The 24598-nt window shown below is 37.3% G+C and overlaps 1 protein-coding gene across 4 annotated transcripts in view; it reads right to left on the minus strand.

Annotated features, from left to right (window-relative positions):
- Positions 1-1132: 1132 nt before the first annotated feature.
- Positions 1133-24598, minus strand: part of NUBPL (NUBP iron-sulfur cluster assembly factor, mitochondrial) — a 102426-nt gene continuing 78960 nt past the window's right edge. For 2 of the 4 annotated variants that reach the window (XM_064512380.1, XM_064512376.1), the window contains 2 exons: positions 23926-24008; positions 1133-8066 (listed from right to left, as the gene is read on the minus strand). In XM_064512380.1, coding sequence (XP_064368450.1) covers positions 8004-8066; positions 23926-24008 — 146 coding nt within the window. In that variant the 3' untranslated portion in view covers positions 1133-8003. The remainder of the gene's footprint in view (positions 8067-23925; positions 24009-24598) is intronic. The other 2 variants (XR_010389371.1, XM_064512379.1) reach the window with 2 other exon arrangements.

Raw genomic sequence — 24598 nt, forward strand, 5'->3', positions numbered from 1 at the left:
GGTGACTAACAGCTAAAAGCATGCTCGAACTGCATCTGAACTGCTGGAAGCAGCGCCATTTCCTGCTGTTGTCAGATCACTCGACATTGTCATTTTTTTCAGCTGTTGTTTTGTTGTAAGCAAACACTGGTAACTAACCATTAATACAAACTCGAGGATGAATTAGCTTTGACAGTATTTCTGCTCTTGTTTGAATCGCTGCTCTACAAGATCCTCTTCTCCTATTAGGTCATTAAAAGAGCACAGATGCTCAAACTTCTTCATGGGAAGCTAAGCTGGAAGCGAGTCTGGCAGAGGTTTCCGGGGAGTGGTGGTGAATCAGTGCAACTTTTGGGCTGGCTTTCCCTGGCCTCCCCCATACATAAGCAAAGCTGCGCACCTCAGACTGGAGGTCTGTCAATGATTTTGCACCACTCATCCAGTCAGCTGTCTCAAGGGACAAAATCCCTGGAGGTCAATATTCTCCATCAGGAACAGCTTTTTAGGCAATTTCAAGGGTTGAATCAATTTGAGCACAGTAACACCAATAAACTGATCTTAATCAAAACGTAATAATCCTATTGAACAATAAGACATCTGCTGCTGGCAAACGTCACTGCTGCCTGTCTTGTCAAAAAGTAACTGGCTAGCCACAGAGACAGTCATCTAGTTCTCCACAACACATCATAGGAGTGAAATGAATTCTTATTTACAACCAGGGAACTAGAAGTCATGAAATTTTTAATTTGTAATGAGATCACTACTCTTAAAACTTGACTTTGAAAAGCAGGTATCTTTTCACCATCTCTCTGCTACAATACAAACAGCAAAATCACTCTCTTCACATGCTATGTTGGCCACTTCTCCTCCTCCTCTCCGCCCAATTACTCATGTACCTGAATGCCAGGCTCTGACATTTTACATTTTAGTGGCATTAGTGGGATGAAAAGTTATGCTGGAGAGCACTAAGGTTACACAAAATGTGCATTTCACATAACCTCATCAGAAAGTATATCACCAGTTTTCTGATTTTTGTTTCTTAGTTGAACTTATTAAACACTGTCACTTATTTAAAAGAAAAAGCAGTTTAAAGATTATGGATAACATACTTTTACAGGAACCTGGAAAACAGTAAAAGCACGTTAGTCAGAAATGTCTTCACATTTTATTATGGATTTGCTTTACTAGCACATTTTAAAATAAGTAAAGGTTATTTACAAAACATGCAACAATTGGCTAAAAATAGAACAATCACACACACATTCCTTGCCATATTTTTGTAGTAGAGCCCCAACAGAAGGCAGAAGAGATGCACTTAATGCATGAAAGCACAATGAGCTGTTTTCTTGTTATATATGCAGGGAAACAATTATCTGTTCCACAAAGTGGGGTAGTAAGTAATAACTAGTATCATCAGTGATCAGTGTGCAGTAGGCAAACAGTATGATAACATAAAAACATCAAGGACATTAAGGAAACAATTTAATAAGGAACTAGGAATAAGGAAATAATATCAGAACATAAATGGGGAAAAAACATTTTATCCTTTTATGACTACAATAATATAAATAGTAAAGATATGGTTTATCAAAGCTATGTGACTTAAAACTCCTCATTTCCAACGCTGCAAAAAAGGGGTCTTCCTTGTGAAAAGGACAGAAAAAGAACAGTAGAGAGGTTCCAACTCTCCTCCAGGTTTCCTTTCTTACCAGTTCCATGTTCAAACATAACATGGAAAGATGCTCCCTTCGTACCACATTACTTTCTCTCAATTATCTCGGTGTCCCAACAGGCCCCAATAACAAGGAGACTGAACAGTTCCTGATTCCACTCTTGCTCCCAGGGCCCACACAGTGCTCCTCACAAAGGGATGGAGTTGCAAGGATAAAATGTCATTACTAAGCATCATTCCTGATGCAGTATTTTATTTGTCATTCTTGTAAATAGTAACACTTAGGAAATACTGGGCCATGCACTGCCTACAAACCATGCAGCATTACTCAAACGGAAAATAAATCAAAGCAATGATCATAGTTCAAGGTGATGATAATACAGCCAGATGCAATTTAAGACCATGATACCCAAGTATTACACACAGCTACTGCCCTCTACAAAACAAAATACCAAATATTGACCAGTACCAATCCTGGGCACGGATATTGCACAGTCTGATAAGAAGCACTGATACCTTACGAAGTAAATAGATTCTTATTTTCCTGGGGACAGTAGACCACAATGTGAAGAATAAACATTTCAATGAGTCATTTCCTGTGTTAGGGAAATGTGAACACACAGTCTAAAGGTTTAAGGCTATATTTTAGGGTGTGACTTCTGTCAATCTCAAATCACAGAATTAGTTTCAAATTCACCTTGGAGATGAAAACTGCTCTGGCACTACTTTAATGCTGCTGGCTGTTCTAATTTCTATGCATGCACATGCCACATTGAAAATCTGCATTCAACAGATATTTGTGCTATACTTAACTATAATAGCTAACACACAGGCTTCTCAAATGTCTTTTGCATTTTATCTACCACAGTTTGTTATTGCTCCTGTACCAAAGAAGAGAAGGTTAATAAAGGCATTCATACAGGAAAAAATGGAGTATCACATTGGTTATGTGTTCACAAGATATGGTTAGCTATTGGTTAGGCAAGTTCCATCAAAATACCCAAAATGATATCCAAACGATATTTTATATTATGGTGACTGTAGTTCCTGAAAACAAAATAGAAAATAAAGAAAACCCTATTGTTCTTGGTTTTGTTTTGAAGAAGATGACATAATCTCACTTCAAAGCATGAAATTCCCTCCAGGAGCTCCCACACATAAGTGTATTTAAATCTTTATTTGGTGATCCAACTGCAGTATTATAGTGCTGGAAAAGGAAACGTGAAACATTTTGTATAGTGCTGACTGAAAAGATTGAATGGAATAGGATGAAACTTCAGGTTAATTTATTTTAAGCTCTGGTACAGTAATTCAGTAAGCTATTCAAAATGACTCCTTGGTTCTTGGTATCACCCGAGTGTAAGGAAAGGTACTTTGCAGTGATTATGTATCTTCTTCTTGTATTCAAGTTCAGCTCCTGTGGTAAAGGCAACTAAAATGGTAACTTTGATAAACTGCCCAGTAATGCCATGTGGTCTAATGTAATGCAGATTGAGCTAAAACTGAGAGAGAAGTCAGTCCAATTTCTCAAACAACGTCTTATGGCAAATGTTTTCAACTGTTTCCTTGTAAGCAGATGTTTCTATAGCTTCCCTAACATGAAGAAATTGTGTCATAAATTAGGTGTTCTGATGATCTGCAGTGATCTAATTATTCTGTCCCAACATATTTCTGAAGCACTAAGATCAATACCTCCTTGGGGTGCCAGGCATTCCAGGTCACATATTCCCTATTTGCACATTTCTGTCAGAAGTTGGAGATACACATTCCCCACTGTATTTCTGACAGTATAAATATTTTAACTCCTTTCATATGCCAGTAACATTTACAGACTAATAGGACATCCCCTGCTTTGCCCTGACCCATCTGCCTCTACTAAAAATACAATTCTACCTGTATTTTTGCTTTTCCAAACAAATTATTATTGGTTCCTGGCATGAGGTCATTCTAGGCAAATGAGTACACTTTCTCCTTCCTTGTCATCTTTCAGACTGCTACATCAGATTCATATATAGGATTCTGTACACATGTATTGATGTTGAATAATACTTAACTTGTGAGAGTCATATTCTTAGTGAAAACGGCAGAACTTTTCAGCCAGTGGAAAACAGTCCATTTCAACAGCAAAAGAGTTTGTCCAAATGCCTCCAGGCAATATCATACTTGTTCTTAAAAACTGTGCTTAAAAATCATAAAAATAGGAATATTTTAAATAAATTACTCTGAAAATATGTACTGTTTTCAATGTTCACAAACTACATACTCTTGATAATTAAAAGGCATTTTATCAGCAGTTTCACTTCCAATTAGTGAAGTTATATTTCCCATCAGAATAACAAAGTGAAAAACACTGAGAGAGACAGTGATTGCGATTTCCTATATTAACCCAACAGGGAACATGGCATTCAGCATCAAATAATCCTATCATTTCTTTCTCCAGAGTAATAACTTTCTAGATGTATCAACAATAGTCAAGGAAAACCACTTTAGAAAAGAGTTCTATTTGCAGTGTAGAGAAAGTAAGCCAAAAGTGAAGTAGCATCATCTATGTTAATAAGAAATACATTTGTAAAACACACATTTATAAAATGTGCAAACAAGCAACAAATTCACAGGCTTTCTAAAAGCTTAGGATATTAAGGTATTACAAAAGAGATGTCAGTAGTGCTGGCACTCACAAATAAAAGTAGGTTTTATTAGACTGAGTTTTCAAAGCCTAGATGCTTATGAGACACATTTTCCCAGCCTTTTAACACTTGCTTTAAAAAGTAACTCTCCAAAATAGCTACTGGGTCCTATTATCCAGCAACAGGAAGTGGCTAGTGTGAACCCGAATTCTCCCCGATTCAGTCTAAAATGTAATTAATTAGAGGCCTCAAGGTATCAGAGACAAAAGCCTGTTTAGATGGAAATTCTTCTTCTAGAAAGAGCCATATAGAAACTTCCTGATTCAGCAGATAAAGCAGCATGTAAAATCATCCTGGCCTGTCTGACCCTCCTACAAACAAATCTCACACCACCCCCAAAATGCTGACTGTTGAGCAGGAAAATGTTCAGGCTCCTGAGCTTTTGTTCATTTTAATAGTTTTACTTAATGAAATGCAAAAATATTTACAACATTCACACACCAGAGGAACACTCCAAAATTAAATCTACTACAACTAGCGTATGGGCTTGACTTCAAAAAAAAAAAAAAAAAAAAAAAAGTTTCTCACATTGTTTAGTTCTCCCAAATATGCAGCCAAACTAAGCTTTAAAATTATATCATAGCTTTTCTTCAAAATCAGTTTTGGAAAAATATATCCCTGAAAGGAGAAAGGACAGGAAATTATTCTGACACCATAAAATGTATTTTAATGAAAACTGCTTATTTATAAAGTAACCAAAAGTTTGTGTTCTTGAAATAGACCTTGCTTAGTGACAGGAAATATACGTGAGGGAAGCAAGAGCGTGAGGAGTTTTCTTTCTTCCTCCTCACAGGAAAGACGAAACAACCTCTGGACCACAGGAAATAACACAAGTTTTAGAAAATCCCAGTGGTATGAGGGAAAACTCTTCAACTAAATCTGTGAACCCTCAAAATGATGTTAAAAGACAACAGATGTTCTCCCCACTAGCCTGTTTAAAGACTCATGTACTCCCTAGGAGAAATTATTTATTTGCATTGATTAAAGTGAATATTCAGATCCAGGCTCATACAAACAGAGAAACTGAGAATAACAAGTGCATAAGGAATGACAAGCTGTGCCTGTCCTTTCTGAAAAGAAGCTGAAAACTCTCACTGAATATATGAAGATAATGGAAAAACACAGACCACTGGATATACTTTTTGCCAGTCTAATATCTTTACAGTGTAAAACAGAACCCACAAAAAAGATAAGTCCTAAATTTAGACTGCAAGCTATTTCATGAATGAAATTTTTCTTTTATGTTTCTGTGCTATGTGGTTGACACACTGGAACCTTGGTTGATATGCTGCCAAAATAATAAAAAAAAATCGTTATAAGAAATGATAACTTCTGTCATTATAAGTCAATTCTGAAGTTAAATCAGCAATCCAGATTCATCTTATTGCCATGAGTCCCTAAGCAGGAACCTGTCCCTCCAACCAGCTCCATTAGGAAGCCCTCCTATTAAATAAAGAGCATAACAATATAGGCCCAGATGTGGCCATGAGAGCCTAAAGTGACACACAGGTATCAAAATCCAAAAGCAGAAGCCTCAAAACCTTTTCCTACTTCTGTAAGCACCTCAGATGTCAGACCTTATCCAAAGAATTAATTATGCATTTTATTCCCAGAATCCTTAAGGAAAGTTCATCAATAACGCTGGAAGCAAGGACCAGAATACAGTCCAAGTCATTAGACTAAAAAAAATTAGCTGTAATTAGGACTATATTCCTTATCTCTTGCATAACCAATACGGCTTCTTCAGAAGAAGTGATGAATACTTCCTGGTTCTCCTTAGCAAAGTCTAAACCAGGTGGCTGAGGAATTCTCCTAAGGTTAGGAGCTATGGATTTGAATCTTTTCAAGTAAAGCAGAGCACAGAATGAGTGTCTTGTATCCTGTGCAAGCACTGCAATCTTTGCGAAAAAGTCAGCACAGAGATGCTTCCCACACCAGTGAGATCTGGAAAGACAGGAATGATGCCACATTCCCTTTGTTAAAGGAACAATTTAGGTATGGAAGTATGGAGTTTATATGTCAGTCTCAGGGTTGCAGACTCTATCCGCACTGCTGGAGTACCTGAAACCCCTCATCTTCGTGCACAGTGCCTTAGCTGCCTTAGCCTTTGCAATGCTAAAGCTGTTTGCAATTGTGTAGCCTGCCTTTCACTTGCAGTTTTATAATCTTTCATCTAAACTGCTGTGTATTTTTCTCTTGTTACTGTTCACCTGCTGTTATTCTCTCAGCCTTGCACCTGCAAGCCCAATATTGTTGTTATGGCAAGGTCTTCTGGGAACCTGCAGATACTCCCGCTGGCATGAGAATCATCCCTTCTCTCCTCCCTTTCTGGAAGTAAGAGACCAACAGTTTTGGAGTACCTAATTTATGTTTGCAAAATCAGCTAAAGCTTAAAATTCAACCTGTAATTTGTGTCTACCTTTCTCATGCAAATTCTGGGTGTGTATGATTTAAATGCTCCTAATGCAACATTAACCTTTTATGTTCTATCACTTCAATAGGAAAAACAACTAATTCAAAATTTACGAGTACTTCCTTGGACCAGAGGAAAAATCTTGGTCTCACTGAGGTCAATAACAAAACTCTCTAGATTTCAGTACAGTTAAAATTTTACGTTTAAGATATCTATACTTGACTGTGTAGACAAGCAAGCCTAAATGTCAACCGAAACATTTAATTGTAAATGGAAACTCATTCTCTGAAGGCGTATTTCTTCATTTCCAAACACCAACAGAAAAGTAAAGATCACCGAATACAAGGCAATAAAAAAACAAAAACAGAAGGCCATGCAGTTTGAAGATCAAATCTTTCTTTCCTTCCGAGTTGTAGCTTTACATTCAAAGTTGAAGTTGCTGCATTGTATTAAGAGTATGCAATTATGAATTTAATTTATCGTGATCATTTGCATCTCCTGCCAAAGTGATCTCAGGTGCAGCATCTGGCTTTCAGTGAAGACCTTTTGTTACCTAGTCTTCTATCTGGGTCTATTACAATGCAATGCAGTCAAGAAACATGCCTACGGGTCATGTAGTCCATTATCCAATAAACTGTGAATTACCTCATGAACCAACATTATCTAGTAATAAGAGAATTTGCTCACGATCCACTATAAAAAAAATCTTCAAGAGTATATGCGAGGGGGGGTTCAGGTTTCTTCTGTTTTTTTAAGATGAAGACACAAACACATTGCCGTTATATAACTGACTTTGCTACTTCAAATTTTGCAAACCTTATTTATGGTCAGGCTGGTAATTATACAAGCAAATAAAATGCTGAAACAAAACATACAGGAATTAGAGTACTGCAAATGCCATCTTTTAAGCAGGGTTTATGCCTCAGCATCCTTATCGTTCTGCTTGGCTGGAGAGGATGCTTTTTATTCTTGATGTTAAAATGGAAGACATCCGAGGGCCGTACTTTTGTCTCTTCTTGTTTGATGATCTTACAAACCAGCAGTTAAATACCATCTATCATCTTCTGCATACTTCAGTCCATTTGGACATGGCCAGATAATGATTTGAAAAACAGTAAATATCACAATCATATTTTAAACTCGGGGAAACTAACTTTTAAAAAGTTCTTAGAAATCAAATATGGAGTCCATATAATTAAGTGGCAGGCCTCTTCTTCAGCTGCTTTATTGGTAAGTTTTAATGATAAACACTTCAAGCAGGAGGTACTGGCAGTCGTCTTACTATTTCCATAGCTATCCTTAGATAGGCTTTAGCCTGTAAAAACAGAAAGATATATTTAGCAACTTTCGTTTTCTACATGAAGGAATATTTTAAACCTTGTTAGGTATATGGTCTTTCACGAACATTCAAATAAAATGAAAAATATTACAATAAACGGGTTCTATTTTGCCAGTTTTGTGTCCAGAAAAATATTACGGTTATATATAAAATAACTACAAGCACTACTTAAAACATCAAGGGGAAAAATAAAAACTAACTTCACTATTATTTTTTAGAATTCTGATCTCTACTTGACTGAACAATCTGCCTTAAACAGCAAATAATCAATATTCTTCTGGAAAAAGGAAGCTGCAGGTATCACTGTGGTACTATTAGTTATAAACTTATCTCACCCTACAATTTGAGATGTGCTGTGCATGGAAGTGAGACAGAATCAGAGAAAACTACATTCCAAAAAATTCAAGTGAATTCATTATGGACTAGACTACAGCACAGAATTTCCTATAAAGGCATTAAAAATAAAAGCATTTTGGAAAAGAATATCTTCCCAAGAGACTGAAGGCAGTACTAGAAAGAACAAATTCCACAACACTAGAATCCACATGGGAAAAGCACCCTGTCACACCAACCTGTGGCATTTGGTAGTATGCTGTACACTGGATGGTATAAGAACATCGAACTATAAGACTATCAGGAATGTCCCAATTAAAGCATACTTCTTTTAACTTCTTTAAAAAGCAACAGAGCCAGGACCATGATCAGTCTACCATCAAGAATTCATAGATTTAACATCAAGAGACATGTATAAAAACACGGCCTAAGCTCCAGCACAGTACAAACTATAAAATGAAACCCAGTAATTCCTGTATCAAGCTCAACAAATTGTAGTTGAATACACCTTTTAGAAAGGTAACCAATCTTTATGTCAAGATTTTTAAGTAACAGAGTATCTACTGTATCTCTTGTATGTTGTTCCAGAGGTTGATTACTCCTGTTGTTAAAAACATACACCTTATCTACAATTTGAATTTGTCGCACTTCAATTTCTATCCTGTGCATCATGTTCTGTATTTGTCTAGTACAATAAAGAACTCTGCTATTCAGCTTTCTTCTGCTCTGTTAGATAGTTACCAAGGTATTTCTTTGCCTTCTCAAAAGAGCCTGCATTTGGAGCCCACACTGACAACCTTCCCTATTTTACTGGAAGAAATCACAAAAATATTCCCTACTGCACTTATCTCCCCCTGCCTTCTACAGCATTCTTAGGTGGTTCTAACCATGGGTTAGAACTTACAACTTTAATAAGTCTTCAATATAACAAGCTGACAAACATATGAGGATGGAGCTTGAGAGGCAGGAAGCAGGGAGCGGGCCAGTGTATCACTCAGGCTATTGGCATTAATTGTCATTAGCAGCATACATTCAGGTCTGAACCAGGTGCCAGCCTTTTACAGGGCCAGGCACCCCTAACATGCTTTCTAGTGCTTGCCCCTCACACTTCAGTTTCGTTTCCTGTCTCAGCATTCATATAATCTTAAAACGAAAACCAAATAATTTTCTAAGTGCATAAGGAATGCAGACACCATAAGGAATGCAGACACCATCTCTTTGTAGATAACAGAACGTGGCAAATGTATTATGACCACAGCTGACTACCCAAAGGGCTTAATCCTACAATGATTTGGACAACTAAGTTACTCGTGCAAGCAGTTGCATCGAAATCAATTGAGTGATCTATTTAAGTTACCATATGATTAAGTCTGTGATCAGCCTCAAATCCTGTAGCTGTATACTGACAAAGCTAAGACTTGTTGAAAATACGAATTGTAAGACATTCTGACATATTATGGCCAAACAACAGTATTTCCTATTCTGCAGTTCAGCTTGGGGGCAGGTTTTTTTCTCTTGTGACCAACTCAGAACATTGATACTGTCCACTAAAGAGGACCAAAATACAGTTCTACTAATATGATAATTATGGTTAAAATGTCTTCAGAAGACTAGCACCATTCACATGTATTTTCTCCATATGCTTATTTTATAATGATCTATTATCTAGGACTCTCAGAAACTACATGTCAGGGGCTTCTTTAAAACCATTAATCTATGTATCAACTTGTGCATTTATAAAGCAGTGCTAAATCAAGGCAACAAATAGATAACTGAAGATTCTTTACAAGAGCTTCTGAAGAATTAAATTCTGCTCAGCCTTTTGTACCATGCATAAGCTGATTCTTGTTCAAGAGTTACTTTTACATTCTTTGGTACGTAAATTAACAAAATATCTACCAGTAAAATACCGTTGTTCTATTTATTCCATTATTCAATTTTTAAATGCAGCAATTAAGAAAAAGTAGATACCATTTCTCCATTTATTCTGGGAATCTTAAAGATGCTTACTGCAATAAGCAATATTACCTCTGAGCATAAAAAAAAAAAAATTCAACACAACCTACACCCCCTCATGCCTATATATAGATCAGATTAATTCAATTCAGAAGACGAAAAGGAAGCATAATTATTCCCAAGAGAGGTGTGCTATTAGGATCTGCAGGACCTCATAAAGATTGTGAGTATGTCACAAGCAACCCAGGAAGGCAGATCGGAGTGCTGAAGTCAAACTCTGAAAATAGAAGGAACAAAATGAGAAGGACTGGACATAGCTTTAAGGCATTCCTATTGCTCCTTAGAAACTTAATCTTTGGGCTCAGAATAGAAAAGAATGCGATCTGAGAAGCACAGGATAGGTATTATTCAGTGAAGGACAGGTATTATACAGTGAAGAAAAAACACTGTGGCTAAAACTAAGGTGGGTGAAAAGCTTTGATCATTTTCAAATGACCTGGTATTTAACTCTGTTACATTCACTAAATTTCTCTTTCCTTTAATTTCTGTGGTAATTAATTCATCCTGATCTATCAGGCCAGGTCTATCATAGGCTACTGCCTGTGATATTATTTTGCTCTATCAAGTGCCATGCTCTTTAACAGAAGATTGTTTTTGGTTATTATTTTATTATTAAATTATCCTAAATCAATCACCATAATTCAAATGTCTGGCTCCTAAAATAAAGCAGGGAAACACTAGATACCACATATGTAGCATCTTATTTTGCATTTTATGAGATGACATCCCATAAGCCAAAGTTGCATAAAATTTACTTATGCAGTGGTTACTGAGTCTAATTTTGAAATTTATTATCAGGGACAATAAAAACTCTTATACTCTATTTTCTCCTTGTCTACACAGTGAGCGAGTTGACTCTGTACCTTCTCACATATTCCTGTATTTTAGAGCCTCTCCATAGTCTTACTGCAATGGAGCATTAAGTGCATTATATACAGGACATTAGTCAGAGTTGAGTTTACTCAGACAGGCATAAGGTGTCAGAACTTGGACAACAGTAAAAGTTTCACAGCTGTGCTACAGTACTCAACTCCCCCTCTCTTTTTTAATAAATGTCCACCTAAGCTTAGGGAAGAAGTAGTAGCATCATATCCGTAACAGCCAATGCATGACTTTTTTTTTATTTGCACTAAGACCACAGGCAATAATACAACTCATAAAAGCAGACTACAGATTTTTCCCATGCTGGAGAATGATTAGCAAACTTTACCCCTTAAGAGTGCTACAGAGTTTTGTAACTTGTTTTTTTTTAGAGTTTGGTCAAACAAAGAAATTAAACTAAAAAAAAAATCTGTTTGTGATCAAACGTTAATGTTTCACCCACTACTTTTTCAAAATACCTACATTTTTGGAACAAACCTTTCCTCCTTCACAAGGATAGCAGGTTCATACCAATCAATAACTTGATGTGACAATGCAAATTTCTGACAGGGGAGAACGACAAATTTTCACTTACCTTCAGTATATCTGCAACTACAGTCTTCCCTCTACACAGATGTATTAACCCTCTCCCTGGTAATCACATACGTAAGAATGAATAAAGCCTCCTTCCTCCCCCCATTACTGTATATATCAGCAGTTCAGGGACTAGATAAAAGATGACATGTTTTTTTCATTTAGGAGAAGTGTAACAATTTTCCCTATTGAAGTATGATGGAATAATTCATGTGACCATTGTAACTTAGAGCTGGTAGAAGAGAGAGCATCTTAACCTGCTCCCATTATCACCACCTGTTTTGAAGTTAGCAGTATGCAACTCAGAAGTGCAAAAATGGAATGCTTACAGATCAGTGCTTTAACAAAGCACAGGACGGGACACTTTTGGAAAACCACTGAACCTAATGACAGGCTACAATTCCTTTAACATCTGTAACATATGAAAGAAAAGCTGTGGTATTACAGGTATTTTTATTTGGCAGACATATACTGGAAATCTCAGTCACTTATGTTACATCATTAGCACTTCTAAAAATTAAAAATAATGACACTAACTCAGAAAGGATTGCACCTTAAAAGGGGACAATATTATCATTCCGGACTCAATTATGATGGAATAAATGTCTAAGGATCAGTGATCACAACATTAAATATAAAGGGAAAGTCCAAATTTTATATACTTGGTACTCTAAAAGGTGTAATTTGATAAATTATGAGAAAACCGAAGAAAAACAATTGGAAGAAAAAAGTTAAGGTAAGAAATGAGAGTAAACCCTGGATATATGCTAAAATTTCTGGGTAGAAAATGAACATGGAAGGCCAAAGATATCAGCCAAAGTGAAGGCTGCTAGATTTGAGAACAATATAAAGCAATTTAAAAAAATCTGTTAAGAATAAACAGATACTTTCAATTTTGCAGACATCAGTACAGCTGTAATAGTTCAGACCAAAGATCCAGCCAACCTAATAGTCTTTCCTCAACTGTGGCTAATGACAGAAGCCTAGCAAAGACTGTAAGACTAGTATAAGCAAATGATACTTCCCCAGAATACTTTGCAAGCTTCCAACAACCTGTGACTCCAGGATGTCCTGAGCAGGTCCTGAGGTGGTATGTTTGTGTTTAACAGCCATTAAATGGACTTTTCTTCATGAATTTCTCTTAACATGCATTGAACTCCTAACTTTGGAATTACCAAGCATTCAGCTGACCTTTTCATAGAACTATTAAAACTTCAAGATGTTTTTCCTGCTAATTGAGAGCTCATCATTGCTTATGTAAAGCTAGAATTGTATGATCCCACATGCATCACTCCATGGCAAGAGCTACAGAATTTGTTACAAGAATGAACTTCAAACTTATCCTATAGGTACAACTGTGGTGTAACTGGGTATCATGGCTGTGCCTCTGTGCAACCCTCAGTACATTTAGTTATTAATTACCCAGATGGTCTAGGAACTATCATCTGCATAGGTGAGATAATGGACCAATTTGAGACAGCAGATGAACTTGAAATAAGGTGATGGGCTGAAGTCCTAGTCACCTTCATACTAAATGTTTGACTAATTGGTACAGGAGCTCTCCAGGTGGGAATTTCAGACTCTCCTGAAGACTTGCCCAGGCAGCTCCCACTTTGCACAGACCAATTCGTGTGTTTTAATGATTTCATTAACATCCTGGGTGGAGAATGTGGCCTTTCTAGAGATTCCCCAGGTGGTTCCTGCTCCAGAATTGACCAAATTATACACAGATAATTCTAAATAATCAGTAGAAAAATTTCCTGCAGATGCAGAAATGGTAATACAGGACAGTCTTTTTGTACACAGTTAGGAGTTGTTTTGTACATAGTTTAAGATAATCAATAGCAATGGATCATGCGTAAGCTGCAGTGGTCATGTAGGACCACAAACCAGCTACGTTATAAGAAATGAGCAGACAAGCAGCTCAGGCAGTCTCACTTGATCCAGCTGAAGACACCACTGGTAAGAGTCCTTGCAACAGAGACTGCCATTACCATCCAGGCTGCCACCAGCTATCCTGTTTGAGACATTCGATTCTCCATGTAACTGCTACCTTAAGTCAAGGTCCCAAATAAATTAGATTATTTTTTAATAAATACTCTATGAGTAACCCTGAATTTCATTTGCCATGTGGTTGCTCTGTTACTTTGTAACAGGAGGTTCCTACTGCAACCCTCTGCAGTCAGCATTGTCTTCTCCTGTGTCAAATGCCCTAGCATTATCAGCAATCTTCTTAACCTGCTAAACATTTTTTTTCCTCTAAATCACTACTAAAGATATTGAACAGAACATAGTCCCTATAGGACTCCACTAGCAATCTCCGTCTTCGAGAAAATCAACTATTTATAGCCTTAGTTTGCTATCCTTGAACAAATTGTTCAACTGTGTGAGGAGTTTTCTTTCTGTTTCTGCTAGCTCAGCTTAAGAGGTTTTGTTGAAAAGCCTTTTGTAGGTCCACCTACGTATCAATATACTAAATCCCCCTTCCTCATATGATTGTTGACTCTTTTGAAAAATGCCAATAAATTGCAAGACGGAGCTTTCCTTTACAAAGATGTATTGAATCTTCCCCATTAAGTTATGGTTAACAGTGTGTTCACCAAAATAAGGAAGAAAAAGGTTATATGAGATCGAAAGATAGACTTTTTAATTAGCAGAATCATGTGAACTGTACTCTGGTCTCCCAAAAAGAAAGTTTGCAGAGACCTGAAACCCACTGATGTTTGCATTTTTATAAAACTTGGAGCACTGAGGACATTAAAGATTGGAAGACTGCTAAGACTGTGCTAATATGAACAAAAACCAAAGCAGGATGACTTAAGTAACTGATTCCAGTCCTGGGCAAAAAGGCATGTAGCTGCCAGAGGATTTATTTATTAGGTAATTAAAATACAGGAATAGAATAAAACTCCAATCAGCGTGATGTTGCAGGAAGCTTATCCTGTTAAACAATCCCAATTTCACTCTTAGAAGTTTGGCCACTAGAGGTAACTGCATAGATGTAATATCTTTTGAAAAGCATTTTGTTTTGCATTGAAAAACTTTTTGATAACCAAAATGGAATGATACAATATCAACAAACTATAAATGCATTAGGGATTTATTAAGCGACAGACTCCAAGAAGCAGGCAATGGGAAATCTGAAGTAAATAATGCCATTTCTAGTGAGCCTTTGCAATAATTAGTACTATGCCCAGACTAGCCAACTTGACAAATTTTCCTCAGCAAATTGGAAATAAAAATCCCTACTGCTAATACTTGCAGATGACAAAAAATGTCACACTTTAAACAGTGATGAGAGAAAGATAATAAAAGGAACAAGTATTGCAAGTTAAACTGGGCCTAGATTTTAATACAGGCTGGCCCTGAAAAAGCAGAAGTACTATCCCAGAATGAAGTTATTTTAAAAAGAAGCCAAGCGCCTTAGTGGACAAGTAGCTCAACACATGATCCAATAAGGCTGTACTTCACAGTATCTTTGGTTCAAAAGGCAGGGCACTAGTAAGGAGGCGAAGGAAGTGATTCTATCCATGTTTACTGTATTAATGAATCAAATACAGAAGTAACACATACAGATTTACTTAAAAAAGGGAAGGCTAACACTGTTGTAAGCCATGCCCTGGCTGCACTGCAACTCTGAATTCTGCATCCAGTTCTGATATATATATTTTAAAGGCATTTTGAAAAAACTGAAGAGAGTGTAGAAAAAACAAAGGTACAAATGAAAGCTAAAGAAAATGTCCAACAGTAACAGGCTTAAAAGAATTCAATCTGTTTAGCTTCCCAAAAAGAAGATTAAAAGGTGACTTGATTATAGTGTATTAGTACCTTCATAGGAAGAAAATACTAGGCAATATAGACTTCCTATCTAGTGGTGAGAGGCGTAACAGGAACCTATGCCTGAAAGCTGAATCTGGAAAAGTTCAATTGTTTAAGTCTCTCATTCCCATTTTGAACCAGTCAGGAGATCAGCTACACAACTCGGCTCCCAAAAGGAAGCAATGGATTCTGCATCTCTTAATGTCCTCAATGTGGGACGAGATACTTTCTTTTTCTAACAAAATACAAATTATATTATTCAGACAAGTTAACAATTCAACATAGGATTAGTAAATGAATGTAATGCTGTTCGTAAGATGTCAGAATTGCAATTGTATAGTTTCTTCTGACATTAAGGATTCTGACATTATGAATCTATGTAATCTGTGTAAGAGACAATGTCATTCCTCACCCTCTCTCACTTCCCTGAAAGGAAAATTAGGGCAGATATTTATTACCAAGTCTTTTATACTATTTTCAGTCTTCTTCACCTTCTGTTATTAATAGAGCTGGCTCTCTAGCTCAAGCTTTATGTGAGCTGCACTTGTTACTAAAAGCTATCCACTAAATTAAGCAGCCACACACTGGCTGCTGCTAACCTTGCCTGGGAACAATGGGTACATTTTTTCACTGCACACTTAAAGACAGTAGCCAAAGCCTGGATGCCAGTGGACTGATTACTTTCCTCGCTACAAGCTTTCACTACAGTACTACTTCATTTTTTTGGACTGTACCAGAATCTGGCCAGAACCCATCATTATGTCTCTTACAACAAATGCTTTATAAAACTATTCAAAGACTCTTTTAGCAATACTCTGTTTTTCTACATTGGGGTAGATAAAAATTTTATTACATGCTTTGACTGACCCCAGTTTCCTATAGAGTGATTAAAATGAAATCTTTTTTCTCACTGAGAAATCTGATCTTTTATCTAAAGCTAGTAAAACAGAGGTAATATACATCAACATACGTGAAAGGTCTAAATGGGACCTCAGAAACTATCAATACTCTCTTCAGTACATAAACCCTACTCTACGTATATTGAACTTTTTCTCCTACTCATGATTTTTTTCATGTGCCATCTGTAGACTCAGAATACAGCTGGGTTCAGCTGTTTATTCTGCCATTACTAAGCAACAGAAGATGGATTGCAACCAAAAATGGAGAGGTTTTTTTATTTCCTTTTTGGGTGAAAAGCCAGAGGAGAAAGAAAGTAAAGGATTTTCAGTTCTTAATCACACACAACCATTTTCATATTAATATGATATGAGTGAGCTTTAGAGATCATAGTTTTTCCCTTTGTGGTTTGGAAGCTCTAATAGGAATGGTTTATAGACTGGCTCTCTGTAAGCAAGCATTTTCTTTTGCAGATGGGCAGCTTTGTATTAACAGTAACATCAACTACGTGAAGGCCGAACATCCTCCCTGCTTTGTGAGGATGAGACAGAAGAAATGTGCAGAAAGAGACAGAACATCCTAACAACCGATCTGATCTGTTCATTATTAATGCTGTACAGTTGGGGTTTGAGAGCAGCACTGGGGAGGGCAGAGGTTAGAGATGAAAGGTGATGTTAAGAGAGACAAAAATGCTGGGAAATGGCCACACAAGAGACCATTCACCTCTCAAACTGGTTTAAACACTGCCAAAAAAGACAGGCTAAAACAAAGGTGTTCATTACAGCATTCTTTCAGTCACAAACCTCCTTAGGATTGAAATGACTAATGACAGCACAGAACTAATGGCAGCACAGAGCCTGGGGTAGGGGATGGAGGGGACTCATTCAGAAAAGGATTGAAAAAGTCCTACTTAGTCTAACTGACCAGAACATCCTGATTCATTATTTTATGTCATGGAATAATAGACATGGGGTGCACTTAAACTGCAAGCCAACCTTTTTATTAACTAATCTGTTTAACCCCTATGGTATGCTGGCAAAATGTGAGCCTTTCAAACCAGTTAGGGCATTTCATTCTCCCTAAAAGTTTTACCCATGAGTTATGTACTCTTCACTCCCATGAGGACTACAAAAGACAACCTTACAGGTCACAGCTGACTCTGCCCTATTCCCATGGACTAGCTTGATTACGGCCTCCTAGTTTGCCTCACAGTTTGTTTTCGTTAAAGTACAGATCTTGGACCACAAACCACTCACTACGAAGTTTCCAGTGTCTACTGTAAGGGCCACACACCTACAGAATACAACTGACCCTTCAAAAAATGCAAAACAGGTGGGAGCTACCATCACACTCACCTTCTCTCAAAGCATTCCATACAAACAGCTTCAGACTGGCCACTCAGAAAAAACATGCTGATCTCATCACTTGCTTATGGGCCAAGTACACCACAGAGTGATTGTAAATCCAGGTACTGACATGGTTTCCAACTTCTATTTGTGTAAGGGACTCCAAGACCGTTACGATAATTTATTCAGCCCAGGAATACAAGGGAGAATCAATGCAAGTCCCAGTTGTCAAATATCGAATGTTGTGGATGCTGCTATACCTATCAAAAAGGATGAGGTATTCAAATCTGTTCAGCTGAGCTGTTGGGGGGGCCTATACTCCATTCATTGCTGAAACAAACTAGCAACCAAGGGCAACTAGTAACTAGTTAGACAGTGACCATCACCAGCACAAATACCAGACTTGGCTCGACCATCTGCATAACAATAATGATACATGGTAGCTTTTGTTTTATTAGCATTCTCTTTGCTCAACCACAGTCCATCTTCCAGTCCTATCAGATTTTAAATACCTTTAATTTTCAAGGAAATTGCTTGTTGCTTTCACACAACTGCAACCTTCAGTACATGCCTGGAGCTGTCCTAGTGTCTGCGGTTTACCATGGCCAACTCTGAAGGCACTAAAAGCACGATGACAAACACAGCTTTAAATGAACTTCCACTTCAGATAAAAGCTTCATGTGACCCAGAGAAATTCTTGATTGCGGCAAAAGGCTTACACAGTCTTTCCCTCTTTATCTTCCTTCTGGGTAGTTCTACCATAGGATTCTCCTTTGCATGAGCTGGCAACTCCTGTCAAGCTGCAATGAAATCTCAGCTCAAAAAGTGGGCTCAGTGAGATGATGAAAGCCAATCCATAACGCAACGCACAAAATGTAGGAGGTGGGTAACTAACCTGGATGCTTCCCAAATCTACCACCTCCTTCAGGCTCATGGGACACAGAAATTTCCTGTTAATCCTATAAATCAGCAGTTGCAAAAGCCAAGCCTTCAACTGAGAGAGCTGGTAAACACTGCTAGCCCCAAGATGCCATTATGTGTATCACCCAGGTGCCATTACGTACATCAAGAAAAGACATCCTGCCCAGAAAACACGGTTAAGCAGAACAGTGCGATATAAATGCAATATAGTAATAGCCTTCAAATGGACTATCCTACAGCTCAGCACTTTCTTCAGCAAAGTGAAGGGTAAATGAGGGTCTGATGATGCATTTTACTACCTACACCTTGACTGAAAGATTCAGACCTACACATACCAAACATTACTGTGATCATTCAAAGGAAGCCTTGATGGTAAGGCATATCATAAAACATATCATGCAGCCTTCTTTAGTTTGTTTTTATTTGTTTTTTTGAAGATACCATATCCAGGAGAGACTACTGTTAAATGGAATTGTTGATGACAGTAAAACAACAGCAAACATTATTTGCAACCTCTACCCCAATTTTTCTCCAACTATTTCTTCCAAAGATTTAAAAAGTTGCACATTTTTACCCTACTCATACACACCCTTTCATGAAGGTCTACAAAAAAGTCCTTCTGAATATAAATTCCATCTGTTTGGGTAATACCACAATAAAGCTTGTAACATTTCTAATTTAATTGAAAAGGGATATTTAACCAGACTGACTTCCCTCTGTTCTGTCAGACTGCTGATGCCCCTGCTTTCCACCTCACTGGGCTTTTTCCCCTTACAGATGTGTGCAGTGTACTGGCCTCCCATTCCTTCACCAATATATGAATATATACGAATATATGAAATTTGCAAGAGTACTGAAAACACTTCATCTTATAAAATATGAACTAGACAATGAAGTATGTGGTTTCTGTGCCATACATTGGCCTTAATGACAATCTGGATAGACTGACATTAAGCATGTTTTCCAGCCGCAAGTCCTGGTTTCCTTGCTCCAGGACAAGTTTGGCTCCTCTCCTACCCAAGTCTTAAATTACTCATCACACTGCAAGTAAGTTTGTACGTATCTACAATAGGCTGCGATTTGGGGTTCTAATACTGTAGCTATAGCTGATCCACTGAGTTTGCTCTCTTTCATCTTCCCCTACTTTCCCAATATCCTCCACTTGATTTTTATGCAACAACAGAGTGAACTCAAAGTACTTTTTCCTTAACATATTCCAAATGTTTTCTCTAACAGTTTGTGGCAAGAAAACACTAAGTAACCTAATGTCCATTACACAATGTTTCCTCGCATTTTGTTTTTTTTCAAAAGCATCCATCTTCCCTGTACTTTTTACCATGAGGGTTGACTACCTCTTTAATAATTGAGAGGAGGAGAAGGTGAAATCTAAACTCCATTCCCTCCCAACTTCTCTGTCGTCTTTAATACACTATTCTCTGCCAAACCCTAGAGGTGTGTTATCTCATCTGTCCCCAACAATTTTAATTACCTTATTCCCTAGCTGAGGAGATGACAGACTTCATCTACTACTTGCCTCAGCCTCCCACATCTCCTTCCTCATTGGCCTATTCCAACAGCAAGACACCTGCACTTTTAAAAAGGCGAATGGTTATACTCATACAGTAAATGTATTTTGTACTTCCTTAAGTTGCTTCTTTGATTTTGGAATAGATGGGAGTTTGGTGTTTGACATTCACAGTTAGCATGTCTCTTCTAGAAAGATATTATTTTTTAACCAGAAAGTCCTCACAAGCAAAACATCAACTGTCCTGTACCTCTTGAGTTTTGTGCTCATACACAAACAGTCCTTCTTGGGAACCATTTCTTACCTCTTTCCCAGTGTGGATGGAGAGTTCACTGGGCATTTAAAGACTCATTTGATGGAAGAAAACCTTCACTGGAATTAATCACGTCTTTTGTCTCTTGCTGTGTTTCTGGCTCTCTTATCTACAAGTTTCAGGATGCCTCTTTCAAACCCCTGTTCCTTCTGATGATCCTTACGAGGTTCCCCTACGTCTCAGCACTATCAGGTCCGCCAGGTTTCAGTAATTCCTCTTCCATTTTCCCTATTACACTTTTCCCACTTTAGTAGAGTGTTTCTGATTTTGTTCTACTAGCCTTTGCTGCCAAGAAATCCCCCTCCACAGCTTCAGGAAGGAGGGAAGTGCTGCATATCTCAGCTCCCAAAACTCTCAATTATCTCCAGGAGGGTCTGGTTAGTCCCCACTGTTGATTAAACTAAGAAATGATTAGCTCCTCACAGAGGATCTTAAATCACTCCCAACTGCTGCCAGCTGTCTACTTGCTCTCTATTAGACTAGCCCCTGCCATTACACCAATATGCGAGTATAACAATATTCCATTTCTACAGCACTGGCCTGCATAAAAAAGTTTCATCAATTAAGAGTGTAAAAATACAGAACAAAACAAAAACAACAATTTAAACAACTAAGCTGACAGACACCCTAATGTAGACAATGTTATACCAAGAGCAAAATCATTCCACCAGTACTGTTTATTTTTCCTTGGGTACTGCCTTAAGCTTTACCAAAAACTCTAGCCATTAAACCTTCACCTTCTTTAGCTGTATAGACAACCCTTCCAAAAGTAGATGAGTTCTATATTCTGTGCCTCCACACAGTCAGCGCTGCTACTCATTCTTCCTGGAGGAAGAATTTCTGAACTGACATATGCATAACTCTACAAGTAATCTTCCTTCCTTACTAGAAAGGTTGTTTTGGTTGTTAGTAATTTCCTCACCGCTTCTGAAAAGGTAGCTTTCCTTTTCCACCAACTATATCTAAGACAATTTAACTAAGCACATGTCTAGACAAAGATAAACTGTGCTTTAAAATAAAGAATTTAGATAATACACCTTTGCTTACATATTTTAAAATTCTATTGTAGACAGCTATACTTTTTACATATCAGCAAGGCAAGGTGAACCCTGTGGGAGGTGTGTAAGCAAAAAAAAAAATATTAGCTAACTTATTTTAGAAACACGTTTTAGTGTAGCCTTCACAGAGCTTAAAAGGTGTGACAACATGCTGGGTTTCTGAGAAGTCAATCACCATCCTTATTCCCCACTGTTTGAATCAGCTAGGTATTATTTCAGTTCTGTAACACTGTATTTCATGTTAAGTGTATTCTAACAGAGACAGCACAGATTTGTGTATAAAAAAAATCTAAAGGACAAGAGCAGAGATAATTTCAGCAGCTCAGTGCACATTGTTCTCTGTCTGAAAAACTATGATTGTTCATGCATGAACAGCCACAATTTTAGTTTATTTGAGAAACATGGTGATGGGTGTCATACATTAAAGATTAGAATCTGACCCTATATGACCTATCCCACCATCAGTTATGTGCTAAGAATTTCATTTCTTTCTTTTAAAATATAAGAGAACAACAATCACTGTCTTTAAAATGAGAAGCAAACCAGGGATAAAGGAAAATTCTTTCAATCTGTAGAGAGATTAGTGACTTCTAACAAACTCATTCTCTGGGGAGAATGATCATCTCACAGACACAATGGGAGAAAAGTATATTAAAAAATTTTCCCCAGAGTCACTCATATTTTTAAATCTTTATTTCTCTTCATATTTAACCAAATTGCCATAAATGATGCTAATAACCCCTCCTTTCATTACCGAGAACACAGTCCAAGAAGAAACAGATGACAGCACTACAGATTCTGATAATTTTCAGAACATTATCCTACATGTTTGTGTTGTTAGATTGATAGTCCTGCAGGCTATAGACTCTTGATTAACACAGATTTCAGCTATCGTGAGTGGAAAGAGCCTTCCATCTTGGTTTGCCCAGCTGTTTTGCCACAGCTTTGACCTGAGCTACATATCTATCCAAACCTTAGCACTCATTAGACTTCCCAGAAAGAACCTACAGTATTGTTTATAATGATGCCTTTTCATGATAAGCTAGACTCAAGATCACTACGATGTTACACAGAGGCTAAGACTAGCAAATACATATATATCGCATTCAATCAGGATGCCATATCTGTTTCTGCTTCTCTCTCAAAGCTAAATGAAATACTACAATTTTAAAGACAGATGCTATTCTTCCAGAATCCAGATCAGTATGTTATAACACTGTATTCTTTTTTCTCCTTTAAGAGTAGAAAGGAAAAAACTATTTCACTATGTGCCTAGCAATGATGATATTAAGAAGGATACCTTATTTGTACTTTCCACCTTATCGCTAACTGATTCTACCATTTATTATCATTATTAAATCACTTTTTTTAATGGTAATGTCTAAACACCAGTTGAGAATGAGGCTCCACCATGCTATGTAGTTTACAAATACAATGTGACAGACAACTCTGCCCTACAGAGCTTGGCAGATAAATTCCAGCAGTGGGGCAAGTTTAAAACAAAAAACAAAACAAAAAAACAAACAAGAAACCCTCAAACTTGTCAGGAAAGTCTTACTCCACCAGTATTAATGACAACATTTCATGTGCACAACTGCTTTTCTCCAGAGACATGTATATTTGACTCCCACCACCTCAACAATTCATATTTTCCTTTGGCAATAAAATGTTTTGGTAAATGCACAGAAAAAAATATTTCCTCCTGTGTGTAAATTCCTCCCCTTCCTGCTGAAAACAATCCAGGTACTGACAATATGCAGGTTCTTGTTCCAAACATCTTTTGATAGGACCCTTTGACAGTTTCCAGGCTCGACTACCAAAGGCTCAACTGACAGCTTTAGAAGACCGACATTAGCTATAAGGTCTCATGTGGCTTGACACTGACCTTCCTCTTCTTGGCAAGCCAGAATCTGGATCAAGTGCTTGTTACTCCGAATATGATTCAGATCAGTTAAACAAAAAAAACATGCACACAAGGAGAATGGATGACCAGCGTTCCAAAACTACGGGCCACAGTAACTTAGTAACACTACACTTTTACAGAACCTTTTTTCCCTAAGTTACATTCAAATAGACATTTCTGTTCAAGCTACAACGATGAGAAGAACCCGCCACTCTATTTAGTTATTTAAGTGCACTGCACCAAACTTACAGCATCACTTTGAGGCTGTGAGATCACAACAGGCTGTCCTGAATCACATGTCTCCCTTATATTAACATGTAGTGGAATGTCTCCTGTAATAAAAAAAATGAAGATACACTTCTGAGAAGACCTAGTATTTCTTAAATGTATTTCATTAATCTAGCTCTGAAGCGACTTGAAATCCAGTTCAGGATATTCTCTGAATCACTTAATCTAAAAAAATTAGCATTTAAAATGAAAATTGGCTGCAGTGCAGTTTCTGCATATCCATGATCATTAATGCTAAGCATATATTGGGATTTTTTATGACAGGGAGTTTGCTTTATTACCTGTTGAATACAGAGAAAAACACAAGTTGAGAAACAAACTATTTTGGGTACATAAAAAAAATCTGCTTGAGTATTAGGCAAATACTCATCATGCAACTTACTGCTTAGCTTATCTCTTCATTGTGTATTCTTTTCAATGTTGTGTTAAGATTTTATTCACTATTTAAAGACTTCTATGTATACTTAATTTCCAAATAACAACATCTGCTATTATTTTCATTAGGCCTGGTATCCAATTAAAGGTAAAAAAGTATTTAGCTCATTTGTCTTCCCAATAGAAACCTTCTTTATATTGTGTTTTTAAAATGAGCAGGGAACTGTCAGAAAGGAACGTTCTAAAGAAGAATCAATTA

Source organism: Dromaius novaehollandiae, chromosome 5 (genome assembly GCF_036370855.1).
Source record: "Dromaius novaehollandiae isolate bDroNov1 chromosome 5, bDroNov1.hap1, whole genome shotgun sequence".
Classification (NCBI taxonomy): domain Eukaryota; kingdom Metazoa; phylum Chordata; class Aves; order Casuariiformes; family Dromaiidae; genus Dromaius; species Dromaius novaehollandiae.